Source organism: Mus caroli, chromosome X, assembly GCF_900094665.2.
Source record: "Mus caroli chromosome X, CAROLI_EIJ_v1.1, whole genome shotgun sequence".
Lineage (NCBI taxonomy): Eukaryota > Metazoa > Chordata > Mammalia > Rodentia > Muridae > Mus > Mus caroli.
The window spans coordinates 10,775,466-10,802,269 of NC_034589.1; the positions used below are offsets into that span (position 1 = coordinate 10,775,466).

The 26,804-nt window shown below is 37.0% G+C and overlaps 1 protein-coding gene across 1 annotated transcript in view; it reads right to left on the reverse strand.

Annotated features, from left to right (window-relative positions):
* The window catches only part of Efhc2 (EF-hand domain containing 2), a 183,214-nt gene that overhangs the window by 136,650 nt on the left and 19,760 nt on the right, over positions 1-26,804 (reverse strand). Inside the window, exon 2 of the mRNA XM_021153766.2 lies at positions 15,857-16,045. Within this exon, the coding sequence (XP_021009425.1) occupies positions 15,857-16,045 (189 nt within the window). The remainder of the gene's footprint in view (positions 1-15,856; positions 16,046-26,804) is intronic.

Consider the following 26,804-nt stretch of genomic DNA (forward strand, 5'->3'; position numbering starts at 1 on the left):
GAGTGTTAGCTTGGTTGTCAGTTTATTACTGATTGCTCTTAATTCAGAACAATGAAACAATGAAAACAGGTATGTAGGTATTGACATTCTTCGTAAAAGACATTAAGTAATTTTGCTAAAACAAAACAAGACATCATAAACCCTTGTGCTTAAATACTAGATTTTAAAAACTATCTGTAGTGGCCCAAGTCAAAATAGTACATAGAAGAATAATTGGGAATGGTACCACACGGATGACTTAATGGCTTCTTGATAGAACACAATGATATCAGTGGCAAAATCTGCAGACTTGTTCTGCTATATGTTGTAATTGATTTCAAAGGAAAATATAAGAATCCTGCAACATGGGTGATAGCCTGTGATAGTCTTAGTGTCTATTTTATGCTCCCTAGGAACACTGACCTTCTGACACTGTAAGGAAACAAAGCAAGCCTGAGGCAAAGGATGGAAATTAATTCTGCATGACTACTAGCATGGGTTTGGATGTTTGATATCCATTATCCATTTGATGTCAAGGGAAACTCTAAGGTACATTCTGTCATTTGCAATGAATAGATGAGGAAACAGGTAAACGGAGATTAAAAATGTGGCCAAGATGGTAAATATAGGTTCCAAGCTGTCTTAGAGTCAAGAAGGGCCAAGTTTCCAAAGGACCACTCCCTCACCCCAAGCACTAGATGTAGAGTTAATTTCTGATAATGATCCACTACAGGAGTCAGATGCACCCAAGCTCCAAATCTGAGGGTAAAACAAAGGAAGATAACTCTGATAATATTATTGATAGTGATAATGGCTAATGTTAAAAAAAAAAAAAAAAAAAGAGCAGCCAGCAACTCCAAAGCTGCAAACAGGAAAGTAGGGAAAAAGAAGAAAGGTAAATAGGATTTAGGATTTTCATAGTTAGGAGATGGAAAGGGATGGAAATAAATGTTAATAGAATGAATAAAAAGAGTCCATTAAATGAGAAAAGAAAATAGAAGCATGGCCAGAAGTAGAAGCAACAAAGAAATGAAAACCACAGAACAAAAAGAAAGATAAAACAACAAAAAACAAAAATAACAACAACAACAACAACAACAAAAAAAAAACCAAGGAGATGGAGCCACACGGAAGAAAAAACAAAGATTAATATTTCTGGGTATCTTTAAGTAACGTGCAGTCATTTTCTAGAATGGACAGCCTTATTCCTTCGTTTCTTTTTAATTTTGATAAAAGGTTTACAAAAGCGATATATGGATTTATCCACACTTAAAGGAAACTAGGAAGGGGGGCCATGAAGAATGGAAATGAAGGCTTACAGCATGGGGCAAGGAAGGTAATAGATGGTATGCAAGTAGAAGGAGGAAAGGTAGGGGTGAGAGAATATACAGCAGAAAACAGAATTGGAGAAGAGAATGGGGGTATATAGAATATTCATTATCAAAAGACTTTTTGTCACACAGAATAACACAATGAACGTCCTACTCAAAACATGTATTTTTTGTTTTTATTTAAAAGTGTTTTCATACAATATATTTAAATATTGTTTTCCCCTTCCTCGACTCCTCTTGTTTATGTTTTCTCCCTCTCTCTCTCAAAATGAAAACCCCAAAGGAACAAATATTAAAACAACAACTAAAGACAATGCTCAAACAAGGTAAATAGAAGAGTATTATTAAAATAAATTGAAAGGTATGGACAATTTTAACTTCTTCAAATGTTCCCAAAGAACCTCTGAAGGAGATAAGAGCAGCAATGTGTTTTGGGGAAAACATAATTACATGTTTAAAAATGGGGCTATCAACCCTGAAGACTAAAACCCACAGTAAAGACACCCAGAAATCTTTCATGTGAAATTGTTATTTTTGATTTCTATATATATATTATATTATCAAATTTATATTTCACATCTTATGTAAGTCTGATTCCAGATTCTATTTACATGAAATGCAAGAACAGATAAAACTAAGTTATAGTGAAGGAACTCAGAAAAACTTGGAGGAGGGAAGTGATGATATGGCTCAATAGCTAAGAGCACTGCTTGTGCAGATGTTAGATTATAGCACATACATTAGATGGCTCACAACTTCTAACTCCAACTCCAGGGCATCCAGTGTCTGCTTCTGCCCTCCACAGGCACCTGCACACATATGCATATACCCACACATAGATACATAATTAAAAATAATAAAAATAAATCTTGGGGCTAGAGAAATAATTCAGCAGTTAAGATTACTGGCTGCTGTTTCAGAGGGATAAAGTGCAATTCCCAGCATCTATCTGGTAATTCATAATCTTCTAAAACTTCACTTCTGTGGATTCTGATACCTGAGCCTCTGTAGCTACTAGGCATATAAGTAGTATAAAGACACACATAATACAAGCAGAACAACCATATACATAAAAATCAAAATCATGGACTAAAGATGTGAGTTTGTAGTTAAGAGCATTTGTAGCTCTTGCAGAGGATCCGTGTTTGTTTTCTAGCACCCATATAGTTGCTCACAACCATGGGTAACTCCAGTTCCAAGGGAATGGATGCCTTCTGACCTCTGTAGACACCAGGTATGAACATGCTGTTTATAAGTAAATGCAGGGAATACAAACATATAAATATAAAAATGTAAAAGAGGAAAACTGAAAAGTTATAAAATAAATACATTCTGTTAAATGGGAGGAGGACTAAGTGAAGAAGACATAAGAGAACTATTGAAGGGAATTGAGGTGTCTTGATTACTTGTTATGGTTAAATAAAATGTCACTGTTAGGGAAATCTGAAGAAAGGGCACACTCACTGTACCATTTTGTTATTTCCATGAGTCCAATATTACTTCAAAATTATTTTTAAAATCAGGAATATGGTTCACATACAATTCACAGTTAGTATTTGTATTATTTCCCACTATTAGTATTCAAATGGAAAGTTAAAATCTTCAATAATTTTAAATGTTTAAAATAAACCTCTGGCTGGTTTAAAATCACAAGTGGAAAATATATAAGTAATCATAACTTCTATACCTAAAGTTTATCTCAAGAAATGACAGGGTTTTATATTTTTAAAAAGTCCATGCACACAGTGAATAACCATTTGCGAAGTAGCGGGGAGGGGGGTGTGTGTGTGTGTGGGGGGGTAGTGATCTGCCAGTCAAGGAGGCAAGTCTCAAGAGGATCCAACCCTACCTCCAGAACTGTGAGGAAAATACAACCTGTTTTTGTTGGTTTTAAAAAAGATTTATTTATATTATGTATTTGAGTATTCTGTCTGCATGTGCATCTGCATGCTAGAAGAGGGCATCAGAACTCATTAGAGATGATTGCAAGCCACAATGTGGTTGTTAGGAATTGAACTCAAGACCTCTGGAATATCAGCCTCTGAGCTATCTCTTCAACCCCTAAGAATATACATTTTGTTTTTAAGTCACCTAGTACATAGTATTTTTGTGGGACAATAATTCAAAGCCATATATTAAGCTGTCATTTTTTTCAGTTTTTTTATTAATCATTCTATTTGTTTACATCTCAAATGATATCCCACTTCATGGTTACCCCTGCACAAGACCCCATCCCACAAACTCCCTCTCCTCCCTCCCTTTTGCCTCTATGAGGGTGCTCCCCACCCACCCACCCTCTCTCACCCCACCCCTCCAGCATCTCTTTACACTGGGGCATCAAACCTCCACAGGACGTAGGGCCTCCCCCTTGTTGATGTCAGACAAGGCCATCCTCTGCTACCTATGTATCTGGAGCCCTGTACACTCCTTGGTTGGTGGTCTAGTCCCTGGGAGCACTGGGTGGTCTGGCCAGTTGATGTTGTTCTTCCTGTGGGGTTGCAATCCCCTTCACCTCTTCCAGTCCTTCTGCCATTATGCTGTAATTTGTATTCCATAAAATTTATCTCCTATAATTACACTGGTCAGTCAGTGGACTTTTATAAATTTATAGTGCTGTATAATGATTTGTACAATCTAGTTTAGGATAATCTAGTTTAGAACATTCCTATAACCCTTGAAATGTTTCCCTCTGCATGCCCCAAGCAGGGATTGATTTGCTTTTTCCTATATATTTTCTTTTCTAGAATTTCATGTAGGTGAAACCATATACTATGAAGGCTTCTATATTTCATTTAGTATGCTTTTGTGGTTCACTTATGTCAGCATTCTTTAAGAGTTTATATTGCTGAATAATTTTGTTTATCCATTTTAAGTGAATAGATGTTTATGTTATTCCCTGGTTGAGCTACTGTAAATAATGCAGCTATATAAATAAATAAATAAGTGAAGGCTGAAGAAATGATTAAGTCTTTGAAGTACTTGTGCAATCATGAGGTCCTGAGTGCAGCCCCCAGAACTCACATAAAATAGCTAGTCGTGGAGAGCATTTGTAATTCCAAGGCTGGACAACTGGTGCCAAGAAAATCCCTTGATCTCACTGGCTAGCCAATCTAGATAAATAGGTGAACTCCAGGTTCCAATGAGAGACCCTGTCTCAAAAAAAAAAAAAAAATGTGGCCGGCTTCTGAGGAAATATGCCAGAGGCCTCCACATGCACATGCACACATACACACTTTCACTTACACAAACATATGTACTCTTGCATACATACACAAAAGTTTTTAAAAATTCACATACAAAAAAAAATAGAGAGGGGCGTTGGAGAAATGGCTCTGCAGTGAAAAGTACTTGCTGCTCCTGCAGAGGATCTAGTTTTAGTTTTCAGTACCAACATGAGGCTCATGACCATCTGTAACTAATTCTAGAAGGTCTAAGTCCCTCTTCTGACCTTTGAGAGTACATGGAATGTACATGGTGTACATATATATTAGCAAGAAAACCCTCATATACATGAAATAAATCTATTTAAAATAAAAATAAAATGTATATGTGTATTTTGGTATATGTGCTTCAATTTTAGTTTGATAGGTATGTAGGAGTGAAATCATTTGGTCACGTGGTAAATGTATGTCTACTTTAAACGCTACCAAACTGTCTTTTAAAGTGGTGGGATGGTGGTATCACACTGGGAATGTATTGCTATTCCTCTTAAATTATAGCCATTCTAATAGGATAGGTACTAAAGTTTCAGCTTAAAAACACTTAAAAGGACTTTAGGCTAATGAGAATAAGCTATGGCCTGTTGCTTAAAAACAAAAACAAACTGGGACTGAAGAGATAGCTCAGTGATTAAGAGCTTACTTGTACTACTCTTCCAGAAGATTCAAATTTGGTTTGTAGAACATCCACTTCAGGCTATAAGCCATCTGTAAGGTCTAGGGAGATCTGACATACTCTTCTGGCCCTTGTATGGGGAACTGAAGCCACACACACAGCAACCCCACAAACAATTAAAAATAAAAATAAACCTTTTTAAAAAGCATATACATATCGTAATAAAAATAAATATTTTTCCTTTTTTTTCTTTTTTGAGCATAGACCCATGGAAAAGGCCTTAAAATTTTGTCAAGGAGTCAATTTATAGATTATATAGAAAAGAGAGAAACTCTTCTTTAGTAAAATACTCATTTATGAATCTCATTCTTTTAATTCCAAAAAAAATTATACCAGTTTTCAGGATACTTTTTAATTAAATGCTTTCTGAATTTCGAAAGAAGATTAGAGAAACCCACATTATATAATGAAATTGGAAACTCTCATTTTAACATAAATTTAAACACTGTAATTGTGTACTTTACTCTTAATGATAAATGTAGGATACATAGTTGAGAATTTGGGGTATCAAATTTGATTTCAGAGAGGCCTTTTGATTTCTTCTGTAAAGCTAAATAGCTAAAGATTTATATAATTGTGAGTAAAACATAGGAATTAGATGGCAACATACTGCAATTACACTGTTATAACTATACATATTGGTCTCTTATAAAATGTTTCTATCAGGAATCAGATCATTTAAAAATTACATAAACCTATAGAAAAGTTTCCATTTGCAATTTGAGGTACAGCTTAAAGGTATAGTACCTGACAATTTTCAAAGTGTAACTGTCTTTTAATTTAATACACAGATTATATTTTATAATATACCTAATTGACTTTAGGCAAGATTCCTACAATCTGTTTTTATGCACTGTTCTTTGTTAATCATGTGAAACTTTTATGTAGTTAACTAGTCCTAAATCACCCTACAGAAAAATTTGGAAGATTTACTGGTAGTGGACTAGAAAAGAAAATCAGCCCCTGAGGCCTGCCCACCTAATACTGTCAGCAGACCTGGTGTTTCACTGGGGAATAAGAATAATTTCAATCAACAACACCAGACAGGGCCACCCTGTAACTATGATGGATAAAGAAATACCAAGACAACTCCATAATCATGTGTGACAGAAAATAAATGATATCCAGCATTCCCCCCCCTCACAAAAAATGTCAAACTCCCCCTTTTCTGGTTCATAGGTAGGTTTTCTCCCAATTACAGCAATAGCTACTCTCTAGTCTGATCTCTCTGTCAAAGAGATGTGTTAACATTTCCCAACTCATAAAAGTACTCTGGCTTCTTGATAATATCTAATCCAGAGCCAGGCGTGCAGTCCCAGCACTCAGGAGGCAGAGGCAGGTGGATTTCTAAGTTCGAGGCCAGCCTGGTCTACAAAGTGAGTTCCAGGACAGCCATGGCTGCACAGATACAGAGAAACCCTGTCTCGGAAAATCAAAAAAAAAAAAAAAAAAAAAATCTAATCCAGAACAACTCTTCTTTTCTGTAAGCCCTCCCCCAATATCCCTTACACAAATTCTAATCTTACTTAATGTCTTTTCTAATACCTGCTAAGAAAGCAATAAGAAACTAGCTTGCTCACTTTTTAAGTCGGGCTCAGTGAATGACTGAAAAATGACTATCATATATGACACCCTGAGTTCTATCTCTAACGTAAAAACCCAGGCATGGTGACACACACTGGAGACAGAAACAGGAATCATTGACGTTTTGATGGCCAGCCAGCCAAACCTACTTGTTGAACTCCAGATCCCAGTGAGAAACTGTTTCAAAAACGCTCCTGAGGAACCATACCCCAGGGTTAACCCCCTGACTTTCACACATGTGCTCTCATGTGCGTGTGCATGCACACACACACACACACACACACAACCTATTCAAGCACATGAACACAAAGAAAATCAAGGTGACCCAAAAGACTGAACTATTTTTATATTGTTTAAAGTAGAAAGATTCATAAAATACTATATAATTAGCTCACTATAAACCCAAAGTCAATTAATGGGAAGTAATTAAAATTCTAATTCAGTGGTCAGTAGTTTTAATTATAATTATGTTTTAATAAATGGAAAAAATAAAATAGTACTTTTAAATGAATGTATACTCCATAAGATCAACCTTTATCCTGGCATTTTCTATAATAGAATCATTTATGAAATAGCAAATAAATTACGCTAACTAGCTGCCACTGAAAAATGAAAAGAAATGAGAGCATAATTATATAGTTAATGTAAATGGTACTTAACATCCAGATAAAAGTCATAGAAAAGCATTTAGTTATCTACACATTTCTAAATATTTTGACTTTTTATAAAAGCAGCTAACCATAGGATTATGTATAATAGTAACCAACTGCAACACATCACAAACGGCTAAGACCTACACATACTGCTAAATACTGATGTAATTAAAACCCTAGGCCCAATTCTAGCATGAATATATGTCTAGATGGCCAGAGGCAAAAACCTCTTAGAAATCATCTAGTCAAGTCACATGAAGTGAAGGCAGCTGATGCTTAGAGAGGTAGAGTGACTAAGCTATGGGCACACAGATAGTTAATGGTCCATAACACTAGAACGAGTGCCTCCAACACTCAATCTCAGATCCTAGCACTTCTTGTGAATGTATGATTCCTTATTTACATATCCACTACAATTATTTCTGCTGCTTCTTAATGAAGGTACTAGGATGGTAGCTGGGAACCATTAAGAGTGAATGACGCATTTTGTGGTTTGAACAACATTCTTTTTGTTTGTTTTTGTTTCTAGTACTGGGAATTAAACCTAGGGTCTCACACTAGAAAAGTGTTCTACTGAGCTATATACCTAACCTTGTTTTTTGATTGATTGTTTTTTGTTTGGTTGTTGTTGTTTCTTGCTTTCTATTTTTTTTTTTTTTTCATTTTGAGACAGGGTCTCAGGAACTTGCCCAAACTGGCCTTGAACTTACTCTATTTTCCAGGCAGTTCTTGAACTTAATGTCTTCCTGCCTTAGACGCCTGAGTGGTTGACATTGCATGTCCTAGCCACCAAGCTTAGCTGTGTTCATGTTATGTGCTCCAGTATGACTGTGGAGTAGTCAGACTTTTAGCTTGGCATATGATGGCCTTCTTTTCCTTAGCTAATCAATGACATCAATAGCTTTTCAGAAGTGGAGAGTATCAAGAAAACTTGTTTTAGCTATTTGCATCAATCATCCCAGTGCTAAGGGTTTTAAAACAAATTAGGCTTTCTCAACAGAAGCATGGCTGCCATTTTAGGTAAAATGATTCTGTGCAGTACAGGGTTGCCTGCTTCATATGCATTTTGGCACCCAGGCAGTCATTGGTAGCAGACCTCTTAGTAACTACTACCCCACGTATGAGGCAGTTTAAAACTTCAAAATTAATGTAAAAAAATCCCGATGAACAAAATATAGAAATGCTAAAAATAAAAAAAAAAATCAATACTACTAAGCTTTTCACTTCAGGCTCAGTGTGGATCGCATGACAGTTATTGATCCTACCATTGTTTAGTATGTTATTTTGCTAATTGTGACATTTTTACATTTACCCTTAAATACATTATAGCAAATATTATCCAGAATAATTGCTAAACTTAGGGATCAACTTAAATGGATAACCCAAAACAAGTACCTCTCTCAACTTATCCTAGTATAACCTTACTCTTTACACTTTGTGGTGAATCAGAATACCTCCACCACATTTCCAAATGCTTTTATAAGTGGAGAACTTCTGAACTAGGGTCTGATTTTTCTCACTTAAGAAGTCTAGAAAAAGTCAGTCCAGGCTTGACATGGTAGCTCAAAAAGGGTACATGTAGGGTCCATTTATCTCTACCATACTCAAAGAGTGGCTACTAGAGCTGACAAAATTTTCAGTAATTACAAACAAGAAAATGGTGAAGAATAGGAAAAATCATACCACCTGAGCCTGATTCCTTTCACTAAAAAAACAAGAACTGTCCTAGAATAAACATTAACATATATGTCATTAGCAGAAAGTAATATGCACCACTGATTGGATGAAATGAGTGGTTATAAGAAACAAGGAATACAGCTACAAGGTAAACAATTTTAAATAGTCACATTTCCAGCCTGAATAAAACTGATAGTCCACCTATAAAATAATCAAGTGCATATGAATGAAGGGTGACTGGCAATATGTATTCACAGCAGGGACCATGATAACACATACTGTCTCTTTTTGGTGACTGCAAATAGAACTTTCTCTACTGGTCAGGTGATGGTCTGTCTAACCAGAGTATTTTGATAGTCACCTTTACAATCACAAATAAAACTGTAATTATCCTAGGCTGGGACATACAAAAGTGGAGCCTGAAACAGGGATTTATCTTGTGGGGCATGTGGACCATTGCACCAGAGGAAATAGCACAGAACTGGTGAGGTGAAGCATGCTTAAATCCCATAAATCTCAAACTTGAGACCAGCAGGAGTAGAGCTAACTCTCTTCCTGTTTTCATGCCTGCTTCAGAGCAGGTTGACACAGGTAGTCATTCACTTACCCAGCACCTGAAATGCCTCTACATGCTAATGAGGCACCTTGGTAGCCTTAGCCTTCAGCCAATGACCTTTCCCTACCTAGATATTCTCACACCCTCCCCTCCAAAATATAAAACCCTTTGTTTGCCCCAAATAAAGTGCATGTCTTCAAACCCATCACCAGTAAAGAAAGACAAACAAGGTAAGATCTCAGAGAGCTGTTTCATTAAAGATAGTCAGAGAAGGCCTTTGTTTATTTAAAGAGGATGAAACACTAGATTCTACTGTTGAGGTTTGGTTTTGCTGTCTATTATAATGCTAAGTGTGGGCGCCGAAGATCTGGAGTCTGCAGGTAAACCCATGACCATGCCCCCACATTATTTCTAACTAATTGGTAAATAAAGATGCTAACAGCCAATAACTGGGCAAAAGAGACATAAGTAAGGTTTAGGTTTCCCAGGCTTGGAGTCTGAGGAGAACCTTGAGGAGGAGAAGAAGGTGAAGGAAGAGAGAGAAGCCACCATGGGTTAGGTGAGTCATGAAAACATGGCCATGAGGGCTGGCCAATTGGCCAAATGAAGCATAGTAAGTAATAACACAGGGTTATCTATAGGAAAGTAGATTCTAATACCAGAGGGTAGATATCTGCCTAGCTTTTGTGCTGTTTGAAGCTTACTGTATATATAAAGGTTGTGTGTGTGTGTGTGTTTGTGTGTGTGTGTGTGTGTGTGTGTGTGTGTGTGTGTGTTTTACCAGGGAATTAAATGGTCAAAGTTTGGATAGAAATCCCAGTTTGGGATTAAAATATTTTACAACATATTGGCACCTCAAAGTCTGGCAAAAACTTTTTAAAAAAATAATTCAATTTCACATCGCCTAATGGAAAACACATGCTGTCCATTTAAGATAGAAAACAGAGAGAATTAGTTTCTGAGCCACACAGTTTTTCTCCAAGATCCTCGGGGTTTAGGACTAGGAAATATACAGATTTGGCGCACATGATTCTGGGGTTCATAGGATAAGCTAAGACACAGCTGTGCCCCCCAAACCAAACAACACCCCAAGCAGCAGGCTCGGACTTCAGCCTAAGGTCTTCTCAAATGCTGCTCTATGCTGCCTTAGAGATGCAGCTTAAGCACGTACATGCTAAAAAGCCCCTGCTGTGCAATGAAGCAGACAAAGTCCTGCTGTTCATAGAGCAGAATGCAAGGCTGCATGCCTCCTGCAATCAAAAAAATTATGGAAAATAAAATGAATTAACATTTCAACACTACCTTAAGCACATGACACGTATATGTTGGCCTGAAATTAGCCTTATACAGTAAATAGAAGGAAATTTAAATGAAGTTAAATATAGGAAAGGATATTAATTAAATTTATATAAAGAGGAAATAGATATAAGTATATTTATCTAGAGATATTAATCTCCAAGAAGACTGAGGTACAGAATTATAAACTCAATAAGTTAAAATGATAAAATACTTTATTTAAAATGGCAAATATAATGGACTATACATTATAAATATATATTATACCTTATATTTTTCATAATTATTTTAATTTTATTCAATTCATATCTGAGAGAATATGAGCCTTTTATTGGACTAAAAGGGGAATTGTTGAGGTTGGTCTTGCTCTCTTCTGTAATGCCAAGTATGGGCCCCCAAGACCTGGAGTCTGCCTGTAAACCTGTGACCCTGCCCCCCACAAGTTATTTCTGATTGCTAAATAAAGATGTCAATAGCCAATAGTTGGGAAGAAAAAGCCACAGGTGGGGTTTAGGTTTCCTGGGCTTGGGATCATAGAACAAGGAGAACAAGAAGTTAGAAGAAGAAGGAAAAGCTACGATCAGTTAGGTGAGCCATAAAAATGTGGCTGTGAGGGCTGGCCATTTGGAGTTAAGAGCAGCCCAGATGAATAGTAAGTAATAATTCAGGGTTATCAATAGGAAAATAGAAATTTAATAGCATAGAGTGTAGATATTTGCCCAGCTGTTGTGCTGTTTAAGGCTTATTGTATATATAAAGATTGTGTGTTGGGGAACTAAATGGTCAAAGGCTGGGTAGAAACCCTGGTTTGGGATTACATTTTATTTTTTACACCATTATCAGAGAAGTCTCCACTTTACCCATTCCTGGTCTGGCAGGCAGCAGCATATGACTCCTGAAAGGAAAAGACATACTATGGACCCCATCCAATTTGGACTTGTCCTGTCCTCTCTGAACAAGTGTAGCAGTGGTATCCAGACACCTCATCAACAGAAGTGGAATCTGGAACCACTATGCCCTGTGCTCTCTGAGCTCATATACCAGCAGCAACTGGATACTGCAAGAGGAGAGGCAGAACTGGTATCACATCTTGAGAGGATTTTTTTTTTTAAGATTTAATTATTTATTATATGTAAGTACACTGTAGCTGTCTTCAGACACTCCAGAAGAGGGAGTCAGATCTCCTTACAGATGGTTGTGAGCTTATCATATAGTTGCTAGGATTTGAACTCAGGACCTTCGGAAGAACAGTTGGTGCTCTTACCGACCGAGCCATCTCACCAGCCCCCTTGAGAGGAATTTTTAAGGATGGGATAGAAGCACCAAAGGAAGGGGAAATAAGCAAAGCAATCATGCGTTCACAGAGCAAGTTGAACTCTGGCCTTACAAACCAAGGGAGCCTGGATCATTGCATATAACTGGTTCACCTTGAGGGAATGAAGCAGAACCCCTTGGCTTTGATTAATCTTATCAGCTTCTAGGGAAGGGCTGGGATATGTCTGGGTGCTTCAACTTCCATCAGCATGGGCAAGGCTCCAGAGAGGTTTATAAGTGTGGAAAAGCAGTCACAGCAACTAGGGGCTGGGAACACACCTCCTAATGTGGACCTGGTTGGGCATCAATAACATTTAATACAGATACTCGTTTGAATATAGCCTCCAAAGAATTGCCTTCACTTCTACTTTGTATTATTTGAGAGTGTAACCTTACACATATCTCTGGGATTAATAGCTATTTGAAAAGCTGGCAACATGTTAAAAGTGTCTCATTTTAAGAAAACAAATGATTAACAGGTGTTGACTTGTTTTGTTGAGCACTTTATGATTTGCTATGGGTAGTAACTAGGATCTGCTGGCTAGATCACCATCTTGTCAGGGCACATTAATATCTCAGAGGCTTAGGGACTTATTTAAAGCTCAATGAATATTTAATTGTTGTTGACCAACAAAATAAGCAAAAGAATTATGTTGCATTTAGTCATATTTGAAAGGAGCAAGCTCTTTATTTTCTCATGCAGTCTCAGGCTACTATAATTCCACCTTCATGAAATATTCTACATAATTTTATAAGTACTTACAGAAGTGAAAATGTATCTTAAAATGCATATATTAAATATTGAAAAAAATGAAATAGAGAATTTTCAAAGTTACATGCAAGAGAATGGTGCAGGGTATATTATTATTTCCATGCTGGATTAAAAATATTATCAACAAATTTTTTTTACTTAAGAAGTAAAAATAGAATCTTTTCTTTGGCCCTTAAAAATTAAATATTCTAAAAGATACAGAATTGCAGGAACCCAGGCATAATTGTTCCAAGTCAGTCAGCCCAGAAATTGTTTTTGAGCTTTAAGTCTACAACAGAACCAGACGTGGAAAAAATTTTAAAGAAATATTGGCCCATGTTGAAAATCAAGCTGCTTTCCCAGGGAAAGAAGCCTCCCTGTGGTCTGTTACATCTCTTATAAGTATCAAAACTGGGCTTCAAATAGCATGAGCTTTAACTGATGTATAATATCACAGATGACATGGGAATGTGTCACTTCTACCATATTTCAGGACATTTTGATTAGAATCAAAGTATTGCCAACTGATCCATGTTAAAACATACTAAAAAAATAATCACTTGATAAACTGAGCATATTGTGATTTGAATTCTTTATCTAGCCCTGAATTCTTTTCAATTTACAGGGAGGGACTAAAACAATATAACAAGTTCATTTTAGAGAACAAAGCATAAAGCTGTGATTCAGGATTGTTGTAAACATGGCACATCCATATGCTGCCTTATAGAAAATAACTGCTTGTCTTGGATTTCTTTCCTTTGTTCTTTTTCCCTGCTATAGATACTAAAATACTGATGGTATGGTCAACAACAGAGTGCTAGCCTAACAAGTTTAAGAACATCATTAGAGTCCCCATCATTAGAGTGGGAGAGAGAAAAATAGATGACAAGATACAAACTGCATTCCCCCTTTATTGAACTATTGGCTGTATCTCTGTGTGTATTCTTTGCAAACATGTACCTTAAAAATTATTAAGGTATAATGGTGTATATATGTAATCCATCCCTCAGAAGACAGAAGCAGAAGAATCAGGACTCTAAGACCAGCCTTTCCATATAAATGAGTTTGAGGCCTTGTCTAATAATGGCATATCTTCCTTTTACTTTAGCACTTATCACCACACGCTACAGTAGTTAGGGATGGAGAACTTAATTTAGTATGCAACATAGGAAACATTTTTTTCAATTCCTATTTAATGCCTCATTTAGAACATACAAGATTAGTTAATGGCAAAAGTGACATGGTGACCTGACTCTTAGATACTTCTGTCTAGAGAAAGGCATAAGATGAAGATTGATAAGCACTATTTGGGAAAGATAAGTATTTGATACCCTACAACAAAAGTGCCTTATCAGAAACAATAGAGCAAAGATCATTTTTCTTTGTTTAAAGTACCTTTGCTCTTGAATTTTTTTGTCTAAGGCTAGGCAGGAAGTAACCTTGTGTAAAGGATACAAAATTAAAATTGAATAGAAAGAATAAGTTCTGGAAATGTAGCACATAGCACAGAAACTACAGATAATAGTAATGTATTATATACTTACCAAGAAAGTAGATTTTAAGCATTCTGAACTGGGCATGGTGACTCACACCTCTGACCAGCACTTTGGAAGCAAAGGCAGCCCAACTTGGCCTATATGGTGTTTGAGAACATCCTAGTCTATATGGATAGTTCTAGGCCAGTCAGGGCTGCATAGTGATACCCTGTCTTTAAAAACAAAACAAACAAACAAAAACAACTTCTTACCAAGAAAAGCCTGAAGTAATACACATGCTAGTTTGCTTGAATTAGCCAATCCACAATGTGTTACATATTTCTTTTTTTCTTTTTTATTAGATATTTTCTTCATTAAAATTTCAAATGCTATCCCCAAAGCTCCCTATATCCCCCCCCAGCCCTGCTCCCCAACCCACCCATTCCTGCTTCCTGGCTCTGGCATTCCCCTGTACTGGGGCATATAATCTTCATAATACCAAGGGCCTCTCCTCCCATTGATGGCCAACTAGGCCATCCTCTGCTACATATGCAACTAGAGATACAGCTCTAGGGGGGTAGTGGTTAGTTCACATTGTCGTTCCTCCCATAGGGTTGCAGATTCCTTNAGCTCCTTGGGTACTTTCTCTAGATCCTTCATTAGGGGCCCTGTGTTTCATCCAATAGATGACTGTGAGTATCCACTTCTGTATTTTCCAGTCATTGGCATAGATTCACAAGAGAGAACATTGTCAAGGTCCTGTAAGCAAACCTTGCTGGCATATGCAATAGTGTCTGGGTTTGGTGGTTGTATATGGGATGGATCCCTGGGTGGTACATATTTCAAAAACACATGTTGTACATCCTAAATGTACAGTCATCCTTTGGTATCTGCAGGAAATTTGTTCCAGAGATACACAAGGATGTTTGAATATGCATAATGTATGCAAAAAACCTCCACACAGCCTCTTATATTCTAACTCATTTCTGAACAACCTATGATACCTAGTGCAATGTAGTCCTATGTAATTAGTTGCCAAAGGAGATTGTTTGGAGAATAACACCAAACAAAAAAGTCCATATACACTCAACATAGATATACCCCATCCCAAATATTTTAGACTGCAAGTTGGTTGAATCCATATCTATGGATCCTGCTGACACAGAGGGCCAACTGTTCACATTTTTGTCAACTTAGAAAAAAATTGAAAAAATTTTATGCACAAAGTCAATATGTATAAAAGCCAAAAATTAAAACAACCTTAATATACATATTGAAGATGCTATTTCCCATATCTACATGTAAAACTTGACATTTTAATGTCTCCCCAATATCATGTGACTTACCTGCTTATCAAAAGCAACCCAGGATGGTGCATCGGTTCCATCTCCTTTAGGAAATACACTGTGTTTAGGCTTTATCTTTTGTCCATATAGCAGATCTCCACCTACTCCAGGCTTATCCTCACTCACCAACATCCTGACATTGTTGCAAAAGCCCCAATGTTGAGATTTATGGAACCTCTCCTTTCCTATCTGTGGGTACAAAAGACAATAATAGTAAATAAAAATGGCCAAAGTTACTTTTTTATTTTTCTTACAATAAAGACTTTTCCAACATAAATAGATTTTCCCATTTGTTTTTCCCATCATAAAATGTATGTGACGAGTCAAGTAACTGTGGGCAATCTCTATCCATAAAGTTGTGCCACATTTTATATTCAGTTTATTTTAATTAATTTAAAACTTTGAGAAGCAGAAAGAATAAAGCTAATATTCCATGCTATTTGCAATATTTCAGAATGATTACTGCAAGTGAAGATTTTGAACACCAGCTTGCTAATTGCACTACTTTACTTATTTGCAAAGAATACAAAACAGAAAAGAAAAAAAAAACCTTAATTACTTCAGAGAAGAAAGCCACTGCTTTTCACAGAAGCCTAACTAAAAATTACATTTACCAAAACAGAAAACAAAATCTTGTCCTCATCAACATTAATATAAAGGAAAATTCTTCACAGCTGACATTCTCCTATTTATGAAACCTTGCCTTCTACTAGCTTTTAATGATGTGGACAGAGTGAAGGCACAAATAATGCCAAGAGTTGAAAAAGATGAATCAGGGATTGGAGGATGAGGTAAATCAGGCAAAGAAGAGATAGGAAGATGTTCCCAGCAAGACCATGAGAAGTACACTTCTGAGTGTGAAGAGCAATAGATAGCAGTTCTGAGTGTGAGGACAAATAGACAGGAATAGATGGGAAAGTCTAGTCAAAAAAGAAGTCAAGTTCAAGCTTGAAAGGAAGGTTCACTGGGATAGAATATCTAAAAAGGTCCATAATGTGGAAAGTCATATATTGAAATACCTTGACAGTCTCTTTCAGCAAGCTTCCAGAATAGTCAATGAACCAGGCCATATTCTTGATAATATACTATAAAAATTAAGTCATAGTCAGCCTCCATCTCCTAAAGAGTTCTCCTAATGGTTCATACAAGTCTGCATGTATCCTGGTTTCCACAATCCAAAAGCCCTTGACATTGTTGGAAGGCTTCAGTTGTTGACTTGACCCACATAACTTCATAAAGTGTCCAGATGTATCCTCCCCTTTGGTCAGATCATTTTCTCAGTTTGACCTTGAGGCCCATTCAGTAATACCCCTGGACAGGTTCCACATAAAGCTCACTTTCCTCAAGAATCAAGTAATGCCCTACCACATTGTCATCTTTCCTATAAATATCATGTGAGAACTCACTTGGTGCTGAGTTATATAGACTCCAGGGATATGGCTTTGGGCAAATCTCAGCTATCTGTCATAGTCTAGAAGCCAGTTACACCCTTAGATTTAGCAATAGCTTTTTAGATATGACACCAAAACGATTCAGGGAGAGGGGATGAGGGGAGGACAATGTAAGGAAGACCCAGAAGGGGGATCAGCAATTGGGATGTAAAGTGAATTAATAAATAAGTCCATTAATTAAAAAGTTCATTTGTATGAAATTCTCAAAGAATAAAAATATATTTTAAAAATTATTTTAATGCTGACTTAATTTTGGGCTTCTGATATATTTCTCTAACCAGAACAACAAAAAGCAGGTCTTGACTCATAGCATCCAGTGTAAAGACACCATTTTGCTTTACCCTTTTTCTTACTATGATCTTCAACTCTTGTAAAGTGGATCTAGTTTCCACTTTAAATGTTTAGTTTTACTGGGATTTCAATTGACAGAGTTATTAATTACATAATTGATTTGTTGGACTGTAGATGCTTTATTTTTAATCCTGAAAGTGACTTGCATGATGGCAAAATTTGGCAATATCTGACTCTCTGAGGCAAATGCCACAGAAATAAGTTGAAGAAACTAAGAGAAGCTGGGCATGGTAAGTCACATATGTAATACCAGCATTTGCGAGACTACAGTTGGAGATCAGCCTGATCTACATGGCAAATTCCAGATCAACCTAGGCTGCAGAGTGAGACCATGTCATAATAAAGAATTCAAAAGGAGGACAAGAACTTGGGTAGAGAAAACAGTGATCTTAGCAGCAATGTAACCCTCAGAAGCTGTGTCATGTCATGCATGTGTTGGCATAACAAAGGTGCTAGGAAACTTAGAATGAGGATGTTGAAAAGACATTGCACAGAAGATGGTAAAAACCCATACCACAAAGGAGCCAAGAGTGACTGCAATTAGCAGTTAGCAGTATCCACACTCAGATTCTAACTACCTCTCCTCAAATTATGGGTTCATTTGTCTCTCTGGTGTAGGAGCTAACAGCTTTAACTTCCCTGTAGATTCCTGTGTAGAGAAACCTAAAGATACTCAAGTGTTACACATTACAGACAGGCAAAGCCTCCTCTGACCAAGAATCTTCCTTCTGTCACAGTCTTCACACCCTCCCACCTGCCACCTTCAAGTATCCCAAATAGCAATCTGCCCTTACCAACAGTGTTCTCTCCCACCATTTGCTCCTGTACTTTAGATTTCCATGTTACCTCACCTTCTTTTTTGTACTTACCTTGCCAGACACCACATAAATCTAGCTTATGGGCCAATGGAGCATTAACTGAACACATGAGGTGGAGGTCATAAATACAGGCTGCTGAAATGACTTGGGGGTGTGGGGGTAAAGGTGCTTGCCATCAAACCTGGGAACTTGAGTGCAATCCATAAGACTCCTGTTCTCTGACCTCCAGACATGTGTCACGGCATATATAATATATCCCACCTCTCCATAAATAAATACAAAGCTATGAGCTCTACTAGATAGACTTCAGAAGCTGTGAGCCAAAATAAACATATGTTCCCCCCACCCCTACCCCCACCCCTACTCCCTATATTAGGTATAGGCAGAGAACTACAAAAGTACTACACTGGTTATATTGTGGCAGTCCAAGCAAAAGGTGATGGTCGACCAAAGCAGATGGCTGGAAGTAATGACGATGAAAATGTAGATTATAAAGTGATTGTGGCTAGATTAGATAAGGGGTACAGAAAAATGGGGCACATGGCCAATAACTACAAGTATTTTGGCCTGGGAAAATGGACATGAGGAGTTTTATGTACTAGGATATGAAACAGAGCCCAAAAGTCACACATGAATCCAGAGCTCTATTTTGCCATGTTAAGTTTGAAAAAAGCACAGAGAAATGATGATTAGTAGATGATGGTGTGAGTCTGAAGTCTAAAGAAGAGTTTAAAGCTAGATATCAAAATATGACATATAACAGCTGAGGTCTAGTGTTTAGGCAATCTAATACTGGATTGAATGATGGTACAGTAAAGAAATCCAAGACAGAAATGTAAAGTTTAAAATATCCCCATGTTACAATTCAGGGAGATGGTATAGAATTAGCAAAGAAGACCAAAAAGGACTGTCTGCAAGACAGGAAGAAAACAGGAAGATTTAGTGTCATGGAAACTGGAAAGAAAGCATTTGAATGAGGGCATGATTAACTAATTTAAATGCCAATGATAACCCAAGTGAAAATGAGCCTTGAGACTTCACCTTAGATTTGTCAACAAAGAAAGACATAAACTTGATGAGCATGCTTTCTGCACAGTCACAAGAACAAAATATCCCGTGAGCCATGTGTTTTTGTTTTGTCTTTTTAAAATTCTTCTAAGTAAGATATTGCAAAATCAAAGCTCTTGAGTTTCTAGTATTTATAATTTCTTTAAAATAACTTGAGCCCAGAAGAATATAAGAAATAAATAAAAGATTGTCAAAACGCCATCTCTTCTTGAAGTTTCTCCTGGCTGCTAGAAGCAGAATGTTCTGTTCCTGCATAGATTATCTGCAGACGTCATGAAGTTCACCCTATCTTTAAATCATTTTACATACTTACCCATTGATTCCTACTAGTATTTCCAAGGTTAGATATAGTACCTAGAACACAATCATGAAGATCTTTGCCCTTGAAATCAGCAGTAGTATTGTGACAGGACAAGGCAGTGAAGTGGTTCCTCTAACTTGTATTCTTGCTGAGGCCATTTTAAGTTTAACTAGAATTTGATCTCCTTGATGGAGAATCCCATCTCTATTCTAGGAAGGTCAGGATGTCCTGACTAGCTTATTTTAGCTTCTGTTAAACTGTCTGCTTATGTGGAACCCCTCCAGCTAACTTCTTGTCTCAGCTTATGTGAAACTGCTTGCTTCAAACTGTTTACTTCTATGAAGGCCCCTGAGGCTGCCTTTTAAAAACCCATGTTCTGATGTTCTGGATACTTGGAATCATGCCTACATTCTGGAACATTTGAGTATGGTCCCAGCTGAGTGAAATAAAGACTTGCAGATGACTATAAACTGTGTCAGATATGTCATCTCTGGTGGGCTACCCTAAAAAGTACAAAGAGAAACAAAAAAAATTGCACAAGGTTTCTATTGGATCGATTTACTCAACAAATGAGCCATGGCTTCATGTCCATAATTTCTAGATATCCATCTGTGTAGTTAACATGTTATATAAGTCATCTATTGATATCTTTATGTTTGATGTTAGACTTCTTAATTACTAAAAATAAGGATGACAGGACTTGGCACAGAGTCAACAAAAAAAAACCTATTGAGTCAAACATAAAGGTGGTTTATTTTTAAGTGAAGATGATTGGATATTGTCACCTATTCTCTCCTTGTACACATTCAAGAGTGTGTACATACTTTAGAGTGGCATAGACCACTTTACATAGAATATAAACATTTGGAATTATTGGAAACAGAGAAGAACCAGGGTCTAAAGGCATAAACTTAGCAATATAAAGAATAGAACAGAAAACAAGCATTTGATGCCATTTCCATTCAGGTTTGGTCATATTTGTACCATTTCACACAGAAGCACTTCCTCTTCTCTAGAGGCCCTTCCCTTTAGCATTTCTAAGTTGAGAATAGGAAAAGCTTCTTTGTAGAACCTTGTTTAGAACTGAGAGAGTATCTGGGATTGTGGCTGTCTATTAGCACTGATTTTGTTCTTAAAAAGAACTGAACTAGGCTTCCAATTAAAAATGATAATAAGAGCTAAAGAGATAACTCTATGGGTTCAGAGCACTGGTTGTTCTTACAGAGAATCAGATTTTGATTCCCAGCACACACATGCCAACTCACAACCATCTGTAACCCCAGTTCAGATTTGAAGCCCTCTTCTGACCTCCTTGGGCATATGGTGCACAAATACAAATGTAGGCAAAATACCCACACACATGAAGAAATGATTTTTAATTAAAATTAATAATTATTATAATAAAAAAGAAGCAGATCCTATACCCTCAATTACTTGTGTTATTTTTTTCTCTCTTTTCCCAAATATATTTTTTGAAACTTTTCTGATTTGGTTTTCTGGCACAGAGTATGTAACCTAGGCTGAACCAAACGAGATGCTGCCTGAGGCGATCAACTGCTAGTATTACAGGTATATCCAATGGTATCCTTTTCTATTAAAAATATTAAAAGTAATACAATGAATATTTTATATCATCTTAGTTTCCTACATTTGATTAAATACTTTAATAGATTTATCTCTACTCTTAGTACATTATTGGTTAGAATAGTTCTTCAACATGTATGAACTTTCTAATTTTCCTTCCTTGACTGAAAATCACTTTTAACAGTGTTCCCCTGAGCTACATGAATGTGGGATTTATCATCTTATTTCACATATAGTGTGTAGCAAGGGTTTGAGAACCAAAGTTAAATGCTGGAGGCTATTTGTGTTTTCCACTCCCCTAAACAAGTTTGGATGTGCTTGATCACTTATAAGCAGGAGGAATGTGGACAGTGAGGAACACGGGCTGCAGGAAAAACTGAATTGTAAGCTGACTTCAGCTTGAGCCTGCTTGTTCCCACTTTCAACTCTAGTTAATAGAAATACCAGGGGAAAACTGCCCTGGGCTGGAGCCAATCAGGGAATAGAGGAAAAGTGCCTAAAATTCCAGAGATTATTGATAAATTGCTCAAACTATCTGAATCCAATCCCTGTGCATCAGGATACTGCTTGCCAAATAAGGTGACTGCCAGGCTGGAGACCCCCATTCCCCTCTCAAATTAGTATAAAAGCCCTGTCTGCTTGAGGTTGAAGCTCTCAGCATGAATCTGCTACATTGGAGGAGACTTAGGGGCAGAGCTTAAGCTTGAATAAAGACTCTGCTTTTGTATACAGATTCAGGCACCTGGTGGTCTTTGGGGACCCTGAAATCTGGGCACAACAAGCAGGAAACATGTCAGGATGTATAACTGTCCTTCACTGGATGTAGGCATAAGGTAAAAATTACCTTAGGGTGTATGCTTGCCACTGATTGGACCCGATAGGAAATTCGATTTTGCTTTTTAAAGTCCCTGTAAAACATGCCTCAGGGCCATTTTCTGAAAACCCAGAGATGGACCTGGCCAGAGCCCATTCACCTGGCCAATATGTAATTAAGGCTTGCAAATGTGGCTTTATATTGTGGTAGTGGTCTTATTCTCGACCAGTCAATCACTTGTGAAATGAAATATACCTTCTTTTTAAAGATTTCCTTTTTTGGCAACTAAGTGTAACAAATAGCATATGACTAAAGGACATAGGAACTCAAAGATCTCCACTTAGAATCTTCTATAATACATTATCTTGTAGAATGAGAAATGTGATTCTGGGTATGTTAGAGACAAGAGGCAGACCCAACTAGATTGAGGAGCATTTTCTACATGCATAGAAAATTATGTTTGAGAAGATACTATAAGAGTTAATACTCTCATACATAGCTTGTGGTGTGAACTTGACTGCTGATTAGGTAGGTCACAGTGAGCTAGAACCTCATCTCTGCAGGTACAAGTATTTCTTTTGCTATAATGGCTAATAAAACTTCAAGTCCTGTTCCAGGCATTCAAGAACCACCCAGCTTTCTTAATCTCAGAGAAAAATTGCATGTATAGCATCATTTTATACATTAGAATTCCAAAGGAGAGTCAGAATAATTTTCTGATGTTACAATGATTAATCTAGGATGCAAACCCAATGTCTGGGCCTCAGCATCAGGCTTTACATCCTTTTCTTCCTTCTTTCCTTCCTTCCTTCTTTCCTTCCTTCCTTCCTTCCTTCCTTCCTTTCTTCCTTCCTTCCTTCCTTCATTCCTGTCTGTATTTCCTTCTCTTCTTCATTATCTTCTTTTGCTGTGCATGGGAGAGTATATGTATGCAATGTATATGTATGTGTGATATATATGTATATATATATGTAGATATGATATATATGTATAGGCCTAGGTATATGCATATGCACATGCACACATAGTGTATATGTAATGTACATGTAATGTATATGTGATATATGTGTGTATGTATCAATTAGAGGTTAGTATAAGATGTCTTCAATGGCTTTTCCAACTTATTTTAAAATTTTGATTTATCTATGTATTCTTTGAGAATTTCAACTGGAGAGATGGCTCAGCAGTTAGGAACACTGTCTGCTCTTCCAGAGGTTCTGAGTTCAGTTCCCAGCAACCACATGATGGCTCATAACCATATATAACAAAATCTTGTGACCTCTTCTGGCCTGCAGGCATACACTCAGGCAGAGCATTGTATTCACAATCAATAAATATATCTTTTAAGAAAAGAGAATTTCATACATGTATACAATGCATTTTGATCACATCCATCCACCTCCAAGGAGAGACCACATCCCTGAAGAAAGTGGATTAACTTTTCCCTAGCAGCCAGTAATTGTCAATACCTCTCAAACAGGGGTGGGGAGCCCTTCTCTCTTTTATGTCTCCAGTTTATGTGTCCAGTTTTTACAATATGGTCTCTCACTGAACCTAGCACTCACCAATTAACAAGAATGGCTGGTCAGAAAACCCCAGAGATCCTCCTCAGCACCAGGATTATAGGCATGTAGGCTTCTGAGGGTTTGCACAACATCCTCATTTTCATGTCATAATCACTTTATCAACTATGCTGTCTCCCCAGCACCAGTTCTCATATTCTTTGGTACCTTGCTGCAGAAAAGGAAATACTCTTCCCTTGTTTAACTCATTGTAGTTGAATAGTCAATTTTGCTTTTGAAAAGTGCTATTGACATTTTGGCAAAATGATTGCTATGATCTTGAATGGAAAAGATGGGTCAAGTAACAGACTGGATTCCTTAAAAGTTCAGCATATATGAGAAGACAGTTCTAGAGAATCCCTTCTATGCCATCCAGTTATAGAAATGTAAGAACTGAAGAAAAACCAGATAATACTTAGCATTCCAGGGGCTAGATGTAGCTCAGTGATATAGCACTTTACTGAAAATCACTAGGCCCTTATTCAATGCCCAAGATTTACCACTGCAAAAACAACAAGCATGGTGGCAAGCACCTCTACCCATTAAGCCATCTTACTGTCCTAACAATACTTTTTATTTAAAAAAAAAAAAACTACTTTTTATACTTTGAAGATGGAGTCTTCCTGTGTCTCTAGGCTGGTCTGGAATCTGGGATCCTTCTGGTCTTGGCCTAATAATACTGGGATTATAGGTCTGAGACACTGAATGACAGCATCTAATTAATTTCTGGCATAGAATATTCTAAAAATCATTTGTCTTAGGTATACCTATCTGATTATATTATGGACTAGTTTCCTTCTATTCCAAGAGGACTGTGGGTTTTTTCTCCTGCCTTAATATCATATTTGATTTAGAAATTCATTTTCTTTTTTCTCTTATACTTTTATAGAGAAGTCATTCAGAAACTATTTCAAATTGCCCAGAGAAAACAACAACAAACTGTCAAATGTTAGGGTTCAGAACCATGAGAGTATAAAAGCTACCATTACTTATTAATAAACTCAAAATCACCGAAGGAAGCCCAAACGTGAAAATAAAAAAAAAGCATGTGAAAAAATCCTCCAACACTCTTAAGCAAATTTTTCTCTTTGCAAATCTAACTAAGAAAAATGTGCATGTGAGTATTAGCTATCAACTCAATATAGCAATAAAACTGTTTTATATAGTTAATAATGTATTTCAATTGGAAAGTAAAAAAAAAAATTAAGTCAAGGTCTAGAGAGATGTATAACATCTTCCCCAATGTCCTGATTTTTTTCTCTCTAAATAATTCAACTCAAAGTTCTAGTTAATAAAGAGAATGATTTCAGGGCTTTCTCCTAAAGTCAGTTAAAATCAAAAGCTCACTGAGTTGATTAGTTAGTGTCTCAACCTCTAAATTCCTTCTCCCATGACAATGTGCACTTAAAAATCCACCCCCTCCCAAATGTGAACAATGCACTTGTTTTCTTAGCCTTGCTTTCAGAGGTTTGTTTTGAGGTTCTAGAATGGGTTTTTGTTCTCTTGAGCCAAGGACCTAATGTATACTAGGCAAATGCTCCACCACCACATACCCAGGCATTATTTTAACAGAGTAAGATCATTTTGTGATCTGAATGATGATTTTCTTTATTCTTTGGAAAAAAATAAGAAAAACAGAAAGAAAAAATCCTAACAAAAGCAAAGTAGAAGCAATCACTGACCATAACATAAAATGTTGCTAAGTAGCAACAGCAGTAAAAATAGTGTGGCAATGGGAGATGGAAGGACACAGTTGGATAGAACAGAAAGAAGTACCCAGAACATACATATGCTCTACCGAATTTTTTACAAAGGTACAAAAGCAATTCAGGCCTTTTTATCAATGGTTCTTGGAAACTGATAATCCAAATCTCATACCTTATATATAAAAATCGACTGAGTCATAAACATTAATTAAAACTGTAAAACTATTAAAAAAAAAAGAGAGAGAGAGACATTCTTAGGCTGTAGTGCTGAGCAGAGAGTTCTTAGCCTAGGCCAGGCCAGTTAGATGGGTTAGGAGCTTGCTATCAAGCTTGATGACCTAAATTCAATCTCCAGGACCTATGTGGTAAAAGGAGAGGAATGATTCCCACAAGTTGTCTTTTGATGTCCATGCATTTCTACATAAATAAATGCATGTGCACATATGCACATGTAAACATAATTGAAGTAAATTTTGGGACTTTTGCCCTTCGAAACAGTGTTAAAGATTGAAAAAGACAAGTTGTAGACTGAGAAATGATATGTGCAAACTACATCCCACCCAAAGAATTGTCAAAAGTCAACAGTTAAAAATTTAGAAATGAGCAAAACACAAGACGACATTTCACCAAGGTAGACCTATAGCTGGCCAATAAGTACATGAAAACACAGTAAATTCATTAACCACCACAGACTGACCTATCCTTCTGTGTGTCCTAGTTTGCTTCATATTGCTATGATAACACATTATAACCAAAAGCAACGAGGATGGGAAAATGCTTATCTGGCTTATATGTCCCAATCACAGTCTATCACAAAAGGGACATAGGGTAGGAAGTCAAGACAGGAACCTGGAGTCAGAAATAAAAGCAGAGAGCATGGAGGAATACTGCTTATTGACTTGCTCCCTATGGCTTACTCAGCCTTTTTATTTAATTTAATTTAATTTAATTTAATTTTATTCTACTCCTACACACACCCATTCCCACCTCTTGGCCCTGGTGTTCCCCTGTATTGAGACATATAAAGTCTGCACGACTAATGGGACTCTCTTTCCACTGATGACCGACCAGGCCATCTTCTGATACATATGCAGCTAGAGACACGAGCTCTGAGGGGGGACTGGTTAGTTCATATTTTTGTTCCACCTATAGGGATGCAGATCCCCCCAGCTCCCTGGGTACTTCCTCCAGCTCCTCCATTAGGGGCCCTGTGATCCATCCAATAGCTGACTGTGAGCATCCACTTCTGTGTTTGCTAGGCCCTGGCATAGTCTCACAAGAGACAGCTATATC